Source organism: Mauremys reevesii, linkage group 1, assembly GCF_016161935.1.
Source record: "Mauremys reevesii isolate NIE-2019 linkage group 1, ASM1616193v1, whole genome shotgun sequence".
Lineage (NCBI taxonomy): Eukaryota > Metazoa > Chordata > Testudines > Geoemydidae > Mauremys > Mauremys reevesii.
Window position 1 is genome coordinate 108,694,428 of NC_052623.1, and position 17,058 is coordinate 108,711,485.

Sequence of the window (17,058 nt, forward strand, 5' to 3'; positions counted from 1 at the left end):
AATACAATATTTAATATATTATTACAATTTACATCTTTTTAATATTTTTTTCTGACTGGAACACTTAGCCCTCTTTTCAATGCTAAGAATCATAAGACATTCCATATAGTTAAAACCACTGTTGCCATTTTAGCCCATTTCAAACAAAACCCAGTCCTTAACTTTGACAAAAAAAGAAAAAGAAAGAAAAGAAAAAAAGGAAACAAGAATAAACACACTTAATTATATCTGCTTTTAACATGAGCTTTCAGTTTCACACAATTTGGGAATAACAGAAGAGTAGAATAATTTTAATTGCAAATCCTTTAACATAAGCATGTAATTTGTAGCTGCATAGTCAATATGATTCTTGAAAAGACTAAAAAGCTGGTTTAAAAAAAAACCTAAAAAACAAAAAGCAGCTTTGCAAAACTACATAAGGGGTCTCTTTAAGGGGTTAAAAAAATTGCAATTAAAAAAAAATCCTAAATTAAATTTCCACTTGTACCCGTGAAAATATTTTAGAATCTTTTCAATATTTTTCCTTTTGTATTTATAATCCTGTGTAAGTTTTTGCATATTCAAACCCTGAATGAAGCTTGTTAGATTTCAGGGAAAAAAAAGGTGTATCAAATCAAGCTCAAAGCTTTGGCTCAATATAACCTTTGCATAGAGCTGCAGCTAATTATTAGACCCATCACTTGGACAAACCTGTGGAACATTGTATTCTTTCTGTTGTTCACCTGCTTCCTTATCTTCTTATCACACAAGTGCTCAGAAGGTGTTTGGGCCTGATCCAGAACTCCTTGAAATCAATGGGAAAATGTACATTGAATTCAGTGGGCTTTGGACCGTGCCATTAACCCTGGCCCTATTGAAGTCAAAAGCAAGAGTCCCATTAACTTCCGTGGGACTTGGATTGCAGAGGGAGAGGAAAAAATGAAAAGACAAAATCATAAAATTTTCAAAGTTCAAAAAGTTCAAAATCTTTTTTGCAAGCACAGCAGCCATGATGGCTGCAGAAATATAAAGTAGAGGAACATTACATCTTAAAATTACTTTATTTTTTAGAGGGCTATTAAGGCTAAAGCATGTTCCAGACCAGGCAGCTGACTCCGTCAGAGACAGAAAAAGAAAAGAAAAGAAAAGACAGGAGAAAGGGGGAAAAAACAGTCTATTTTAATTATTTTTAACCACCTTCTTCTCCAAAGTATCATTATTTCAGTATGGACCTGCCCCTGTGGGGTGCTATGTACTCTCAACCCTCAATTAAGTAATGATAGTTAAACGTAGTCAGCACCACACAGGATTGAGCCCTATTTGCAGTATTCCCAATATAATATATAGAGAATACTGTAATATTGAGATAATGCTATCTAATATGGAACATGTGACCATATTACATGTGGAGAACTCTCTGTTGGAAGAGTTTGGTGTTTGAGGAAAGCAGAAGATTCTTAAGATAGGAACTGTTAGTGATATCCCCACCCACATGCTGAGGACCTGTACAAAGCCTATGTGCCCCCTAAATCCCATTTAAGACCTATAGTGAGGTCTTAGGTCCCAAATCAGCAAAACACTTAAAATATGTCTAACTTTAAGCATGAGAATCCTAATAATAACTTAAGTGGGGCCTTAAATGAGACTTAAGATGTGCAGAGGTCTAGTACTGGTCCTCTGCACAAGGACGAAGTTCACCGTGTGTGAATCATAGAGAGGGGCTTAGTTTTGAGAGAGTGAGAGAGACTGGGAACTCAGACTGATGCACAAAACAGCACTTTGAATCCTCTCACTTCTGGTTCTTGATTAACACTCTCTGAGCTGCTGACATTCTACTGAACTGAATGGAATATTAGGCCAAGGTTCAGCAAAAGTCAAGGTTTAAAGTGAAAGACCCAAAAGAATTTGAGAGAAGCTAAGAGGAGAGAGGAGCATGGAATGAGCATCAAAATATTCATTAAGAAAACCCTGCAAACTCACATTTTATTGTCACATTATAAAATAGTTATATGTCCCCAAAATTCTCCTTGGCAATACACATTCCATAGTGTGACTATGAGTCAGAGAGGAGAATGTCATCCTATATGTTACCTTTTTACCCACTGGCATTTTTTTTTTAAACATACAGTATGCCTCTTGGAAACCTTATATCTATATCTATAAATAGATATTTATATATAGATAGATCCATATCTATATATGCATCTATCTGCCCATTGACATACTGTATATTTTTAAAGAAACCCATTTTGCTTGCCAGATGGGTTTTCCAAGGTTGTCCCAGCTCTATTTTTGCTTTTTATACCATCACACTCTATAGGTTTTTTCACATATACAGACCAGTCTTAATAATTAACAACAATGCTGGAAAATTCAGAAGTGTTTAATTCAAGCCTTTGCTCAGGGATTTGTATTTATTTATTTATTTATTCTTGCAAGTAAAAATCCCAAATTGTATTTATTTAGGCTTCATCCCAAGGCTACTAATGTTAACCACCATATCACCATTACCAAATATCCAACTGATACATCCCACTCACATTCACTTTCCAAACTTCCGAAATCTCTTGCTGCCTCAGAACTGCTATTTAATTTCCCCTCAGTAATGGAGAAATTTCTGGTAGTCTGCGCTCCATGCAGTGGATTTAGTTTTGAGATGAGATTTCTACCAAATTAATAAAGAAAATGGAACCATTCACAGTATACCATTTATCAATATATAACTAAGCGTTAGCCCAGTAGAGAGCAATCCTGACATCTTTACTTAGTCACGCTGCTGGAGTAAAGACTACATGATCAGAAATTTAGACCCAGACTCTGAAATGAGCTCTCAGTGAATAGACCCAGTGTTCGCATGGAGTTCCATTGAAGTCAATGGGGCTCCAAGCAGAGTCAGAGTTCCATCTACAAAGAGTTCACTGAAGGGCTGGGGCATTTTTGAGATATACAGTGAAACCTGCAGTGAGGAACACCTCCAGTGAGAACCTCACCTGGCCATTTCAATTTCTCCCTAAGGTTTCTAGTATAATTTTGTCTGATCTTTAATTAACTACCTCTGCTAGGCAAATTATTTTTGCTTGCGCTTTGGGTAGTCACTTAAGACAGGTTTCACTGTGTACGTGCACACGTGTGTGGAGTCTTCAGTTATAATGATAAGCAGATGTGCTTTCTGCTTCAATGCAATACTTAGGGCAAGGCCATTCACAATAGATAGATATATAGAAAGAAGGAAGACAATGTCCTTGTCCCTCCACTTTGTAATAACAGAATATAATTATATTGGCTAAGTGTTGAGACCAACACCACATACTCAATGAAACCTGCCATCTCCACTATTTGGTATACAGCTCTTTGTTCCCCTGTTTTATTAGATGAAAACTACTGTTTGACCACTCATGATGGAATTTCTTGAAAACCCATTTTTGGTGTGTCTTTATTGTTCCACAGATTCATTGACAGTCAATGGCTCTGTTTCATCAATTATGGAGCTAAACCTTTATTCTACATTTGTTTTTGTCATTAAGTTATGGCGTGCAGAAGGACAGCCTTCACCTGCTATATTTGCAAAAAATGGATGCTGGCTCTTTAATGAAAGAAAAAAGTCAATATAACATATTACCAAATGTAAATGCAATAAGGAATAACATATAGCTCTGGTTATGTTATATGACATTTGGTTGAGCAGTATTAACATATTGCACAAACTCTGGATTATCCCTATAGCAGAAAAGAAGACAATAAAAGACATGGGGAAAATCTGTACCATATGACTACAAAATAAATATTATTCTATTCTTTCTTTCTTCTTTTTTTTGTCACTTGCTTGAAGAAATATTTTAGCATTATCTTTTCTTTTTTAAGCCAGTTCTTTATCATGTATGTAATAGGCATACAGTACAAGGAGAAATGGAACAAGATGGCAGTTACAGCAGTGGCAAGATGCAAATTTATTCTGGCAAAAAAAGTAAGATGTGCACAATATCAAGCATGCTTAAATTTGTGCCAGGAAAACTATTACGAAGGAGGAGTGGATGAAATGAAATTTTGCATCATACATGATTACGTGTTGCTTAACTTCATAAAAGAGTCTTTGTCTACTTGTGATTTCCTAGTTGTCACCAGGAGAAGCTTCATACCACGCTGCTGGAGTAGAAATACCTTGTTGGAATGGTAACAAATATCACAGCAGTAGTCACCCCAAGAACATGATTTTTTTTTAAACAAAAGAAATAGAAAAGAAAAAAAAAGACAAAGAATTCACAGACCATTTAACTGCAGGCACTGACTCGGGGTGGAGATACGGGGAGTATTTTATTACATTTTATATTTAATGATTAAGACTCTGTAATTGCTTCCTACTCCATTTTACCCAACTTTAGTTTGGCTATTTTATGCATGTGATGATGTCACCACTGTTTTTTCTCAGCTGTCTTTCTCCCCATATTGTATGACATATGTTACTGAGTGTAGCCAAGCAGTGGAGGAGTCATATTTCTCACTGACACCAGTTGAAAACACCTTTAAAGAAAAAAATAAAGGGGAGAGAGGACAGAGAGGGAAGAAATAATATTTCTTAAAGATGATTTGTCACATTAGGTCACCATGAGGAAAAATAGGATTCAGTGAGTAGAAATGGTAACTCTTCTTTATACGCCAGTTTAATGGGGATGAACAGGACTTGCTACTGTACTGGTGCAGTGTAAAAATAGATGAAAGTGAACTATGGTGTGAACAAAAATATGAAGAACATCACAGAGATAGATGTTGAATGGCCTTTGCACAGCAGAGGTAGATAAAGGTTATAACAAACTGTTTACTGACCATATACACTTAATATAATTAAGAGGTCAGTTGAACAAGAGCTCACCTAGTAAGTGCTTTCTCAGTAATGTGACTCATAAGCTATCGTACAGTACCGCAGCACTGTCCAGTTATTGCTCCACTACTTTTCAGGAATATTCCCATCCTCTTTGTAATCTACATTCTACCATTAGTTAAGGCTTTTTCATTTTCATTTCTACACTTTTTCCCACAGTTTGCATCAGTTCAATGCAATTAACACATGTGCCCCTAGCAAAAAAAAGCACCATGTTTTATTAAATGGAATATATTGTGTAGGGGGAACGGGTTATGGAAACACAAATGAGCTGAAGAATTTTGCATTTTTTGGTGCTTTTTTGTATTTGCACAGATCATTTTAGGACCCTCAGTCCCAGTAATAGTAAAACACTATCAAAACAAATACTCTTGCAAAATATTTGAGCTTTTACATCTTAACAAATGCATTTTAAGCAGCTTAAGCAGTAGGGTTTCCTTCTCCCCCCACCCCCACAGAATTTCACAAACCATAAAATGTGAATTTAAAAAAATTGCATACCTAAGTAGCAGTGATTAAATGCTCTTATAATGGAAATAATTATCAAGGGATATTTCAAAGCTAGAAAGTAGGTAACTAAACTTTATTTGCTAAGAGAACATTTCTTATAGTTTTCCTTCATTTCCCAGCTACACAGCAAACATCTCTAAAGTGCACTTCCCAAGTGTAGTTAGAGAATAGGAAGGAATGTAAAATGTTTAAAAACAGCCCTTATTAACTTTTCCTTCCATTGATTCTATTGTAAACTCTAAAAAGCCTTTTTATAAAGCAAATACTCATACACTCAGCGGGTAAAATGTCCCCCCAAAAAATAAAAAATAAAAAAATGCAATGGAAAAGGCAATCAGATTACTCTTCTTTCCCTTGATTATTGATAGCCTGGTATGTTCTTTGCTTTTTATTGCATACTTATGAAAATGGTTGACCTATTTATTAAAAAACCCATGTTCTTCAGCTGTGCTAATACATCACAATGCATCCTTAATAACTCAAATAACTTTCAACAACATGTAGCTGTTAGAAAAACAATGGATTCAACACTGAACACATCATTTGTACTGTCGGTGCTTAAATGATTCTACTGCAGCTTTGTCAGAACAAAAAGGCTTCTTTTTTTCTGAATCTCTTTGCTCCCAGACATTATGAATCTTTGCTGGTTATGTGACTGCAGTGGAACTGAAAACGTAATTCACAATGAATGCCAATCTTTTACCTCCAATAGGAAGGCCTCCCAACTATTCAACTTGCTGAGCTTAACTGGTTTCCCATACTGTATCTAAAAAGGCTGCTCCTGTTCAACTGACCAGTGAGAAAGGACTGGACTTCTTTAAAATGGGAATTGGAGCAACAGTTTGTTATAGATTTCTTTACATAAAAATTTGTTAACTGTCCGATCCCACCTTGTAAGGAGAGCACTTGTTTGTTCAGCTAAAAGGAACCCCCTCATGCTCTGGTTCGGTTTGCTCAGTCAGCTGGTTTGTGCAACAGTGGCAGAGGTACACCAGAATCATGTGTACCCATTCATTGTGATTACACAGACAGAAGCAAGTGGATGTTGTCTGCTTAAGGGAGATGGGAGAAGGGGAAGGAAGAGAATGGTTTCCACAGGTAAAAAGGACAGTTAGCTTGGTGGTGGGGTGTGTGTGTTTTTTTGTATTTTTTTTGTGGTTTTTGTTGTTTTTTTTTTAAATTTGTTTTTGTTGTTTTTTTGTTTTTTGTTATGCCATGGAATCATAGCAGTCATTCCTCTAATAGAAACTGACAGGACATAAAAGACAGAACTATCAGATGAACATACACAATGAATAGAAATATATCGACAGTGAAAAGACTTAGTTTAGCTTTGAGAAACGGTCCCAAAAATAAAATCCTGTATTAACAAGTGCAAAAAACAAACAAAAAAAGAAACTCCAAACATTAAAACACAGTGTATAAAATGGTGTGAGAAATTTAAGTCACCATACAGCCTTTTAGTCAATAAAAAGCTGTGTTCATGTGTCCTTGTTTGGATTGTTGCCCATCCTTTTAATTTTACCCAGAAGGCCTTTCAAGAAGTGATTTGAGGGTAAAAGCACCCAGTCTCTGTTATATTTGACTGTAGTACACATGGGCCTGTTGTGTGTCTATCATTTGACATGTATCCTTTCTTTTATTCCTCATTAGTTGAATTATCTTCCAAAGTTGTTATGCCTCCAAAGCCCAGTCCTGTTGAGTTCTGTGCTGCTGAGACTGTAAGTACTGTATGTAAGAGAATTAATACAAGAACACACAGTTTAAGTCTGCTGTTACACAGTCTTGATGCTGATGAAACTGTGAGCGATGTCCTGTGACACATTGATGAGTCACTTGTTTTTATAGTCCCTTTGGATTGATTATCTGGTAATAGTCCCCATCTGACATCACAGCATTCTGGTTCTGCATTGGTTGGATAATTTTCATAGAGCCCTGTAGGATAAACACAACAGAAAATTAATTTCATTAACAGACTGAATGGCAGAAGTTGGTAGTTCTCAGAAATTAACTTTTCTAGACGTAGCTGTTAGTTCCAGGTCTGAGTGTAAGTTTGGGGCTCACGTAGATCTTGCCTTCCTGGGTCATAAGAGTTGCTGAGGTAATACTTTTAGTCTATCAAAGGGGAGAATCAAGGAACTAGCAGCTAAACAACATTTTCATAAAAGTATGGAATTGAGTGTCATTGTGGAAAAATGTGGGTTACAATGAAAAAGCAATAACTCAAGTATTCCAGTCAGAATAACCTAACATTCAAAATCCCTTCGTTGGGGTACTGAGAACTCTATTCCTAAGGATAGGTTCATGCTAATGAGGGAGTTCCCAAACTTTGGACCCCCTTTCCACAAAATTCTAATTCTATAAACCATTTTGAAAGGTCTTATTGAATAATGAACCTGTCTTCATAATATCACTGTCAGTGAGAAGGTCAAATCTTCAGCTGGTGTAAACTGGTGCATAACACTTCACCACAAAACTTTCTAAACCCATCAGCTTGCAATTGTTCCCCATCCACTTTCAGATCCTACCCCAACAAGTTCCTCTGATTCAGTTCTTTTCTCTACACCCCAGAAGTGGAAACAAAAAAAAGACACAGTCACTGGATCTCCTGAAATTTCTTGGTAGATAACTAGGCCATCAGGCAATATTCTAACTCCCTTCGCTATGAACTGGTTTGGATTAATCAATTTGACATAACTTGTGTATTTTGGAATAGTTATTTCTATATTTCTGACAGTTATTGATGGTTATAACTCATGGTACTGTCTGTATTATTATAGATTAGATCAGAAATGCCATAGTGTGCTATTTACTTCCCACAAATCTGCTTTACAGAAGAGTCAAGAGAACACAGTTCAGAGTTGACATTACAAGTCCAAGAATGTCTTATTAATAATCAGAGATCTTTTCTTGATTTAAAGTCATGTTGTAATAAAACATTTCTTTCAGCATTATATCAGCAATTCTCACACAGGACAGCTTTAGGTATTGCTAGAAAGTAAATTACCGGTAATGAATTATTAGGATCAGGGCCTTTTGAAGGGCCAAGCAACTGTTATTGTTTATAGATTGAACTATTGTCTAGAAAAATGTTTTGTCTAAAAAATACCGCCAATTACACAATGTCCCTTGGGAACTAGCAGATAAACGTGTAGGTGTATCTTAATGTGTTCAGGCCCAAACTTTATACTGTTGGCATTTCATTAACTAATCATACAGAGGAAACTAGCACAGCATAACATAAGATAAAACCTAGCCCTTTCATCCAATATTTCTATGGTACAGATTTGCTACTAAACAGAAGAGTTTACTCAATGCACTGGTAAATACAAGTTAAATCTGAGATGGCATATTTTATATTCACATCCAAGTAAACAGTGCTATAGTGTGTTATGTTAAAAAGCACGTCCAATTTTTTTTGCATTCATCTATGTTTTTTAAAGTTTCTTTGAACTCTCTTTGAAAGCTAGAATAGGCTCTTGGCTTTCCTATAGTGCTCACACTCAGGATTTGCTCCACAAGTGCTCAGCAATCCACTTCTGTAGCTGCCTAAAATATGGAGTCAGGTGCTTACCTTTGGTTACCCAGATTTGAAAATTTTGCATTCTTACCTTTATCAGCACCACTCATATTTAATGTTTTTTTAAGATACTCTGCTGTGCTTTGGAAACACGTCAGCATTTTTTTCTTGCATATATGATGAAACAGTCTCATTTTTAACTTTAGGTATTATGAGAATCATTCTATGGCATAAACATGTTAATATTTATAAAAAATCCTTGGTAACTGTACTTCTATAAAGGAAATACCTTAAAATGGAGGAAATTATGCAAACAGCTCTGTACCTGCAGTAGCTCAAACTATTAGCTGTAATTGAAGAGACACAGAATATTGTTAGTGCTTTGATCCCACTGCTGCTTGTTTACCGTTCCAACTATATTTCCTGACTTTCTTGTTTTTAGGAAAACCCAGACTTCCTTTGAAACCAAAGGCCATTTATACAAGTTAGCCATCAAAAGGCATTTAAATACTGTACTTCATGAACACTGTAAGTACATTGGTAGAAGCAACTCCGTAAGTGGCATTGAGGTTTTTTTCCCTAACAATTAAAATTCTTCTCTTCCTCAATTCAGCAATTTAATTTAGTCTCTGCATGTACAATGACATATTTAATAATTTATTAATTCCAGAATTACTTCTAAATTGAATGACAAATAACTTTTCCATATTATTTAGATAATCTAGCCACCAATTTGCCCAGTGAAAACAATGAAACATCACTCAAGATATTTTGACCCTATGTATCACTTTTGTCTTTGTGTAGCTAAATTACCATAGCCATAGTCTCTACAAATTCCCAAGTTTATACACATTTGAATCACCATGACACCTGTCAGACTGGCCACATTTGAAATTGTAAAACTGAACAGAAAAAGGGTATTTCCCTAATTCATCACTGCATTGTATATCTGCACCAAGGGAATCCAATATGTGCTTCCATTTATTGATACACCCTCCCGGGCTGCACAGCTTTCCCTCCCCCACCTTGTTACTTACATACATCATTCCTTACCCCATCCCTCACCCTCAGTCTGAGGAACCTGATAAGGTTAATTAATTTTCAACATAAAACTGGCCTCTCCACACCTGCAATTCCTGAAAAGGTACATCCGAAAGCAAACTCTTAGCTATAACCACATAATTTCCCACAAACAAATGACACGTGATAGACTTCAGCATTGCACATATATCAGTAGGGAATATAACTTACTATAGGTGAGGTCAGCATTAAGGATGGACATTTGAATGTGATTAGGTTAATGGAGATATTAGTGTGATTAAATTAAATGTGTTCAGTTTTAACTGAGTCAAGTAAAAAAGGAATTATAAGCTACTACATTTTACACAGAAAGAGCTACTGGGGGACAAACAAAAAGAGGCATAAAACGTATTCACATACAGAATTTAAAGTCATTTGGGACAATGTTCCCTCAATTCCTTTTAGTAGGAGTTGCGGGTGCACATCATCTCTCGTGATTTAGTCCTCACAATTTTACTTGTAAATATTTTCGAAAGCCAAAGGTTTTGAAAATGAGTTTTTTTCAATAAAGCTTTTTCTCTCTAATCATAAACTATGTTTTCTTCAAGATTTCTAATCCAATCTGAGGGACAGACAAAACCTGCTCTGCCTAAAGACGGTACACCCAAAAATAAGAGGTAACTGCAGGAACAGATGGAGTAAGCCAGGAATGTTGCCTGATTCATTTTGCTGTGAAGCACAGAGCAAATAATGGCTCCAGGAGTGAAACACCCAAAGGTGACATCACTGCATCATACAATGCCAGCACTTGGAGTAACATTGCCCCTTTCAGAGCAATTAATTCTGGGAAATATAGATAGGTAAATAAGAGAACTAGACATTCCTCTTCCTTTACAATGCACTTGGACATCTTTCTAGAGAAAGGTCTGAACTAAAACACCAAAACTTTTGATCTAAACTTTGTGGCCTTTGGCCCTAATTCCATGTCCTGAGCAAACAAACTAATTATTCTCAGAAAATGAGATGTTTATTGCCTGCAGCTTTATTAAGCACATATAAGGCCGGATTCTTCTACATTTATGCCAGTGAACATCCACTCGTGCAAGTATTATGACTGCAGGGGGACTACTCACAGAAATACTCAATGCTGTGAGAAAGGGTTACACAATCGGAGTTCCTAGTGAAAAAGTAACAGATTCAAGAATATATGGAAAGGATTCAGGAAAACATTAAAAACCAGCATCTAATACACTACAGCAACAAAGAAACAGTTGGACTTTGAGAGTCCCCTGCCACACTGCAACTAAATAAACTTCCACCATACAGTGTCATTGCGGGATGACATGAATTGGTATTTAAATTAAGCTTCTGTGGATAATATTTGTACTATCAAGAGTGTCCACTGGCCCAAATGGACAGAAATGAATCATCTGCAATCTGTGGCTCAGATAACCCGTCACAATGGGTAGAATTAGTTATCTAGAATATACGTCTGTATCTTATTGCCTGGTGATGGCTATATTAGCATTTTCTTAAAATGGAAGGAGAGAGAATGGAAAAGATTTTAAGTACTTGCTTAAATTTGGTCTGGAAGTCAGCTTTCCTTGATCTTATCCAGATGGTCTTCTACATTTCCAGATTGCTGTGTCTGAGATATACATTAATGCTTCTGTCTGGATATACATTTTATAATATAAACTATACAAAATGTAATAAAATGAAATGTAAACCAAATCTTTTTTTTAAAACAAACAAATTAGTCTTCCTTCAGACAGATTATTTTTAGACGAATGAAGAAGTTGTTTTCCTCTTCTAAGAACTAATTTGCCTTTCAAGATTCCATTCAAACTACAAGCTTGATGAAGTTTTGTTTGTTTGTTTTTTAATTTCCCAAAGCATGGTAGAGTCTGGCAGGCTGTTTCAGGCAGTTGTCCCTGGGGCATTTTTTCTGTGTATGTGCGTGTGCTGGGAGAAGGGAATGAACACAGTGTTATTCTATGCAATATTTACACCATTTTTATACAAAAACATATAGGGCCAGATTTTTGAGGGTGTAAATCAGTGTGGCACCACTGCAGCCAATGGAGCTTCAGTGATTCATAACAGCTAAAGGCCTGTCCCCAAAAGCTATGTAATAAACTAATTTTTTACTTCCTTTTTTTGGTGTGCCTTGTGCTGAGCAAAGAGGAGAGGGAATACATAGCCTGCTTCTAACCCAACTCAGGCCAGAACACAATTGTTAGTGAAAGGTATTAGCACTGTTGAGTGTATTATGGAAAGGGTAAATGCGATACACATTTAAACAACTAATTATATAACAACTTACATACTGTAATATTGCTTTGCGGTTTCCGGAAATCACAGAAGCCCACACCCAAACTTACTATGATTTGAGAAAAGTGAGTTTACAACCAGAAATGATATTTTTAAGAAAGGGAAAATGCCAGCTCGATGGTGTAAAAGCTTTATGATACCTATTTTTTAACAAAGGAAACATTACTCTGTGTGCTAATAATTGTCCAGTTAAGCTGACATCACATGCTATGAAAGTACTGGAGAAGATTACTGAAAAGTATCTGTGCTGAATGGTTGAAATTTGGAAGTGTCAGTATGGATTCATGACAAGACGAAGCATGAATGATGACATGTTTGCGTTATGAATGCTCATGGATAAGTTCAGAGAAAGGAATGGCAACTGGGCATGGTCTTTGAGGACCTGGAGAAGGTGTACGGTCATGTACCAAGAGAACTAGTTTGATGGAGTTTGTGACTAAGAGATGTGCCAGAAGACTATGTCCATCTTATCCAGGGTATATATGAGGGAGTGACTACTTTCGTCAAAACTACATGGGGCTACAGTACAGAATTTTCAGTACATGTTGCATTAGGGGGTCAGAATTCAGCCCCTTTTACCTTGTAGTTGTTTTGGGTGTGATAAGTGAAAATATACAAAGGGAGCTGCCTCGGAACATGCTGCTTGCAGATGACTTAGTAATATGCGCAAAAGATTGTGAGACCCGCAAGCCAGCTTTGAACAATGGCAACACAGTTTTGAGTGGGCTGGACTTAGAGTGAACACTGGTAAGTCTGAGGCTATGATAACTGAAGGAGTAGGACTCACCATTACAATCTATATACCACACAGACTATGCTGACAGATTGTGCCACACACTCTCAAAGAAACTGTGGAACCACCTGATCAACATCCTATACAGCAAACAGGGAAAGATTAAGAATGAACTCTCAAAACTGGATACTTTCATAAAAAAACAACCTTCCACACAAACTTCCTCGTGGTTGGACTTTACAAAAACTAGACAAGCCATTTGCAACACACACTTCGCTTCTCTACAAAGGAAAAAGAACACTAAAGTATCTAAACTACTACATGCCACAAGGGACCACAACAGTGGTTCCCTTAACCCACCCAGCAATATTGTTAATCTTTCCAGCTACTCTCTTAGACCAGAAGAAGAGTCTGTCCTATCTCGGGGCCTCTCCTTATGCCTCTCCACCCCCACGAACATGATACAGGTCTGTGGTGACCTGGAATCCTATTTTCGATGTCTTCGACTCAAGGAATTTTTCCAACACACCTCTGAACAACATACTAACACACAGAGACCTTCCTATCAACACTACAAAAAGAAGGATTCTGGGTGAACTCCTCCCGAAGGTTGAAACAGCAGACTGGACTTCTACATAGAGTGCTTCCGCCAATGTGCATGGGCTGAAATTGTGGAAAAGCAGCATCACTTGCCCCATAACCTCAGCCATGCAGAACACAGTGCCATCCACAGCCTCAGAAACAACTCTAACATCATAATAAAAAAGGCTGACAAAGGAAGTGCTGTCGTCATCATGAATAGGTCGGAATATGAACAAGAGGCTGCTTGGCAGCTCTCCAACACCACATTCTACAAGCCATTACCCTCTGATCCCACTGAGAGTTACCAAAAGAAACTACACCATCTGCTCAAGAAACTCCTGAAAAAGCACAAGAGCAAATCTGCACAGACACACCCCTAGGACCCTGAGCAGGGGTATTCTATCTGCTACCCAAGATCCACAAACCTGGAAATCCTGGACACCCCATCATCTCAGGCATTGGCACCCTAACAGCAGGATTGTCTGGCTATGTAGACTCCCTCCTCAGGCCCTATGCTACCAGCACTCCTAGCTATCTTCGAGACACCACTGACTTCCTGAGGAAATTGCAATCCATTGGTGATCTTCCTGAAAACACCATCCTAGCCACTATGGATGTAGAAGCCCTCTACACCAACATTCCACACAAAGATGGACTACATCAGGAACAGTATCCCTGATAATGTCACGGCAAACCTGGTGGCTGAACTTTGTCCTCACCCATTTGGGGACAACATATACCTTCAAATCAGCAGCACTGCTATGGGTACCCGAATGGCCCCACAGTATGCCAACATTTTTATGGCCGACTTAGAACAACACTTCCTCAGCTCTTGTTCCCTAATGCCCCTGCTCTACTTGCACTACACTGATGACATCTTCATCATCTGGACCCATGGAAAAGAAGCCCTTGAGGAATTCCACCATGATTTCAACAATTTCCACCCCACCATCAACCTCAGCCTGGACCAGTCCACACAAGAGATCCACTTCCTAGACACTACAGTACTAATAAACGATGGCCACATAAACACCACCCTATACCGGAAACCTACTGACAGCTATACTTACCTACATGCCTCCAGCTTTCATCCAGACCACACCACACGATCCATTGTCTACAGCCAAGCTCTATGATACAATCGCATTTGTTCCAACCCCTCAGACAGAGACAAACACCTACAAGATCTCTATCAAGCGTTCTTACAACTACAATACCCACCTGCTGAACTGAAGAAACAGATTGACAAAACCAGAAGAGTACCCAGAAGTCACCTACTACAGGACAGACCCAACAAAGAAAGTAATAGAATGCCACCAGCCATCACCTTCAGCCCCCAACTAAAACCTCTCCAGCACATCATCAAGGATCTACAACCTATCCTGAAGGATGACCCATCACTCACAGATCTTGGGAGACAGGCCAGTCCTTGCTTACAGACAGCCCCCCCAAACTGAAGAAAATACTCACCAGCAACCACAGACCTCACAACAAAAACACTAACCCAGGAACCTATCCTTGCAAAAAAGCCCATTGCCAACTCTGTCCACATATCTATTTAGGGGACACTATCATAGGACCTAATCACATCAGCCACACTATCAGAGGCTCGTTCACCTGCACATCTACCAATGTGATATATGCCATCATGTACCAGCAATGTCCCTTTGGCATGTACATTGGCCAAACCGGACAGTTTCTACATAAAAGAATAAATGGACACAAATCAGACATCAAGAATTATAACATTCAAAAACCAGTTGGAGAACACTTCAATCTCCCTGGTCACTCGATTACAGACCTAAAAGTCACAATATTACGACAAAAAAACTTCAAAAACAGACTCCAACGAGAGACTGCTGAATTGGAATTAATTTGCATTAAATTAGGTTGAATAAAGACTAGGAGTGGATGGGTCATTACACAAAGTAAAACTATTTCCCCATGTTTATTTTCTCCCTCCCGCACACTGTTCCTCACACCTTCTTGTCAACTGCTGCAAATGGACCATTTTGATTACCACTACAAAAAGTTTTTCTCTCCTGCTGATAATAGCTCCCCTTAACTGATCACTCTTATTTAGAGTGTGTATGGTAACACCCATTGTTTCATGTTCTCTGTGTGTATATATATATCTATCTATATATATCTATCTTCCTACTGTATTTTCCACTACATGCATTCGATGAAGTGGGCTGTAGCCCAAGAAAGCTTATGCTCAGATAAATTTGTTAGTCTCTAAGGTGCCACAAGTACTCCTGTTCTTTTCACCAGATCCAGACTAACACGGCTACCCCTCTGATACATCACAGGCAGAGAATTTAAAAGAGTGAAATAATTTAAATACCTAGGATCAATGGTTGCTGATGAGTATCCTGGCATTATACTAAAGCTGTTTGGTATGGTGCAAGCTGACCCCAGTTCTCTGTGATAAAAAGATGCCAGTAAAGGTAAAAGGTAGAATGTATGTATGTATAAAGCTGTAATATGACCCGTCTTACTGTATGGAACAGAGACTTGACCAGCCACAAGAAAGGAAAGCAGTGTGCTATTCACTATGGCAGTGAAGATGTTGAGATGGTCAAATAGTTGGACACTCCATGATGGGAAATGACCGAGGTTGTAAAGGGCCTAATTTGGTCTGCTTCAGTTGAAGACAAGTTGAGAGAGGCTAGACTACGTGGGTATAAGCCTAGCTATTGGAGACTGGAGAGCTATGTTGGTAAGATGGCTCTTGCAATTACTATGAATGGAAGACAACCAGAGGGGAGGCCAAAGACTCGATACATAGACCAGATATCAGCAGACCTTAGAGCAGTGATGGGCAACCTGCAGCCCATCAGGGTAATCCACTGGCAGGCCATGAGACAGTGTTTACATTGACTGTCCACAGGTTTTCCATTCCTGGCCAATGGGAGCTGTGGGAAGCAGCAGCCAGCCCTCCCCGCTTCCTGCAGCTCCCATTGGCTGGGAACAGCGAACCGCAGCCACTGGAAGCTGCGGTGGCCGTGCCTACGGACGGTCAATGTAAACACTGTCTCGTGGCCTGCCAGCGGATTACCCTAACAGGCCGGAGGTTAGCCACCACTGCCTTAGAGAGACCAATTTGCACGACAGCCAGGTATACAATCATGAGTTTTAGGAGAAGGCTATAAAATCACTGACCCTGAATAGGGAAGTGGCAAGAAACAAGAAGACTGGGAGATGAAGGCAGGGGACAAACAGTAAATTTACTGTAACATATTTCTGGGGTAAGAAGTTGGACCAAGTATGTAATTTCTCCTGGTATGTGCCAAGAGCATCATAAATCAGATTGAACTCAGATTTATCGTTTCATGTATTCTCCCCCAAAAGGTTGCTAATTTTGCTTTGTCCCAAATATGTGGTGGTGCTAACCTAAATGAGACCAACATTTTCTGAGTAAAGCACAGTTAGATTGCTATTCATATCAAATTGAAATAGGGGAGTGTACATTCAAACACACATGCACACAAACCCTGGCTA

General features: G+C 38.2%; 1 protein-coding gene across 1 annotated transcript in view; it reads right to left on the bottom strand.

The window, feature by feature from the left end:
• Window positions 1-6,956: 6,956 nt before the first annotated feature.
• FAM155A (family with sequence similarity 155 member A) overlaps window positions 6,957-17,058 on the bottom strand; it is a 772,046-nt gene continuing 761,944 nt past the window's right edge. The window contains exon 3 of the mRNA XM_039518247.1: window positions 6,957-7,300. Coding sequence (XP_039374181.1) covers window positions 7,005-7,300 — 296 coding nt within the window. The 3' untranslated portion in view covers window positions 6,957-7,004. The remainder of the gene's footprint in view (window positions 7,301-17,058) is intronic.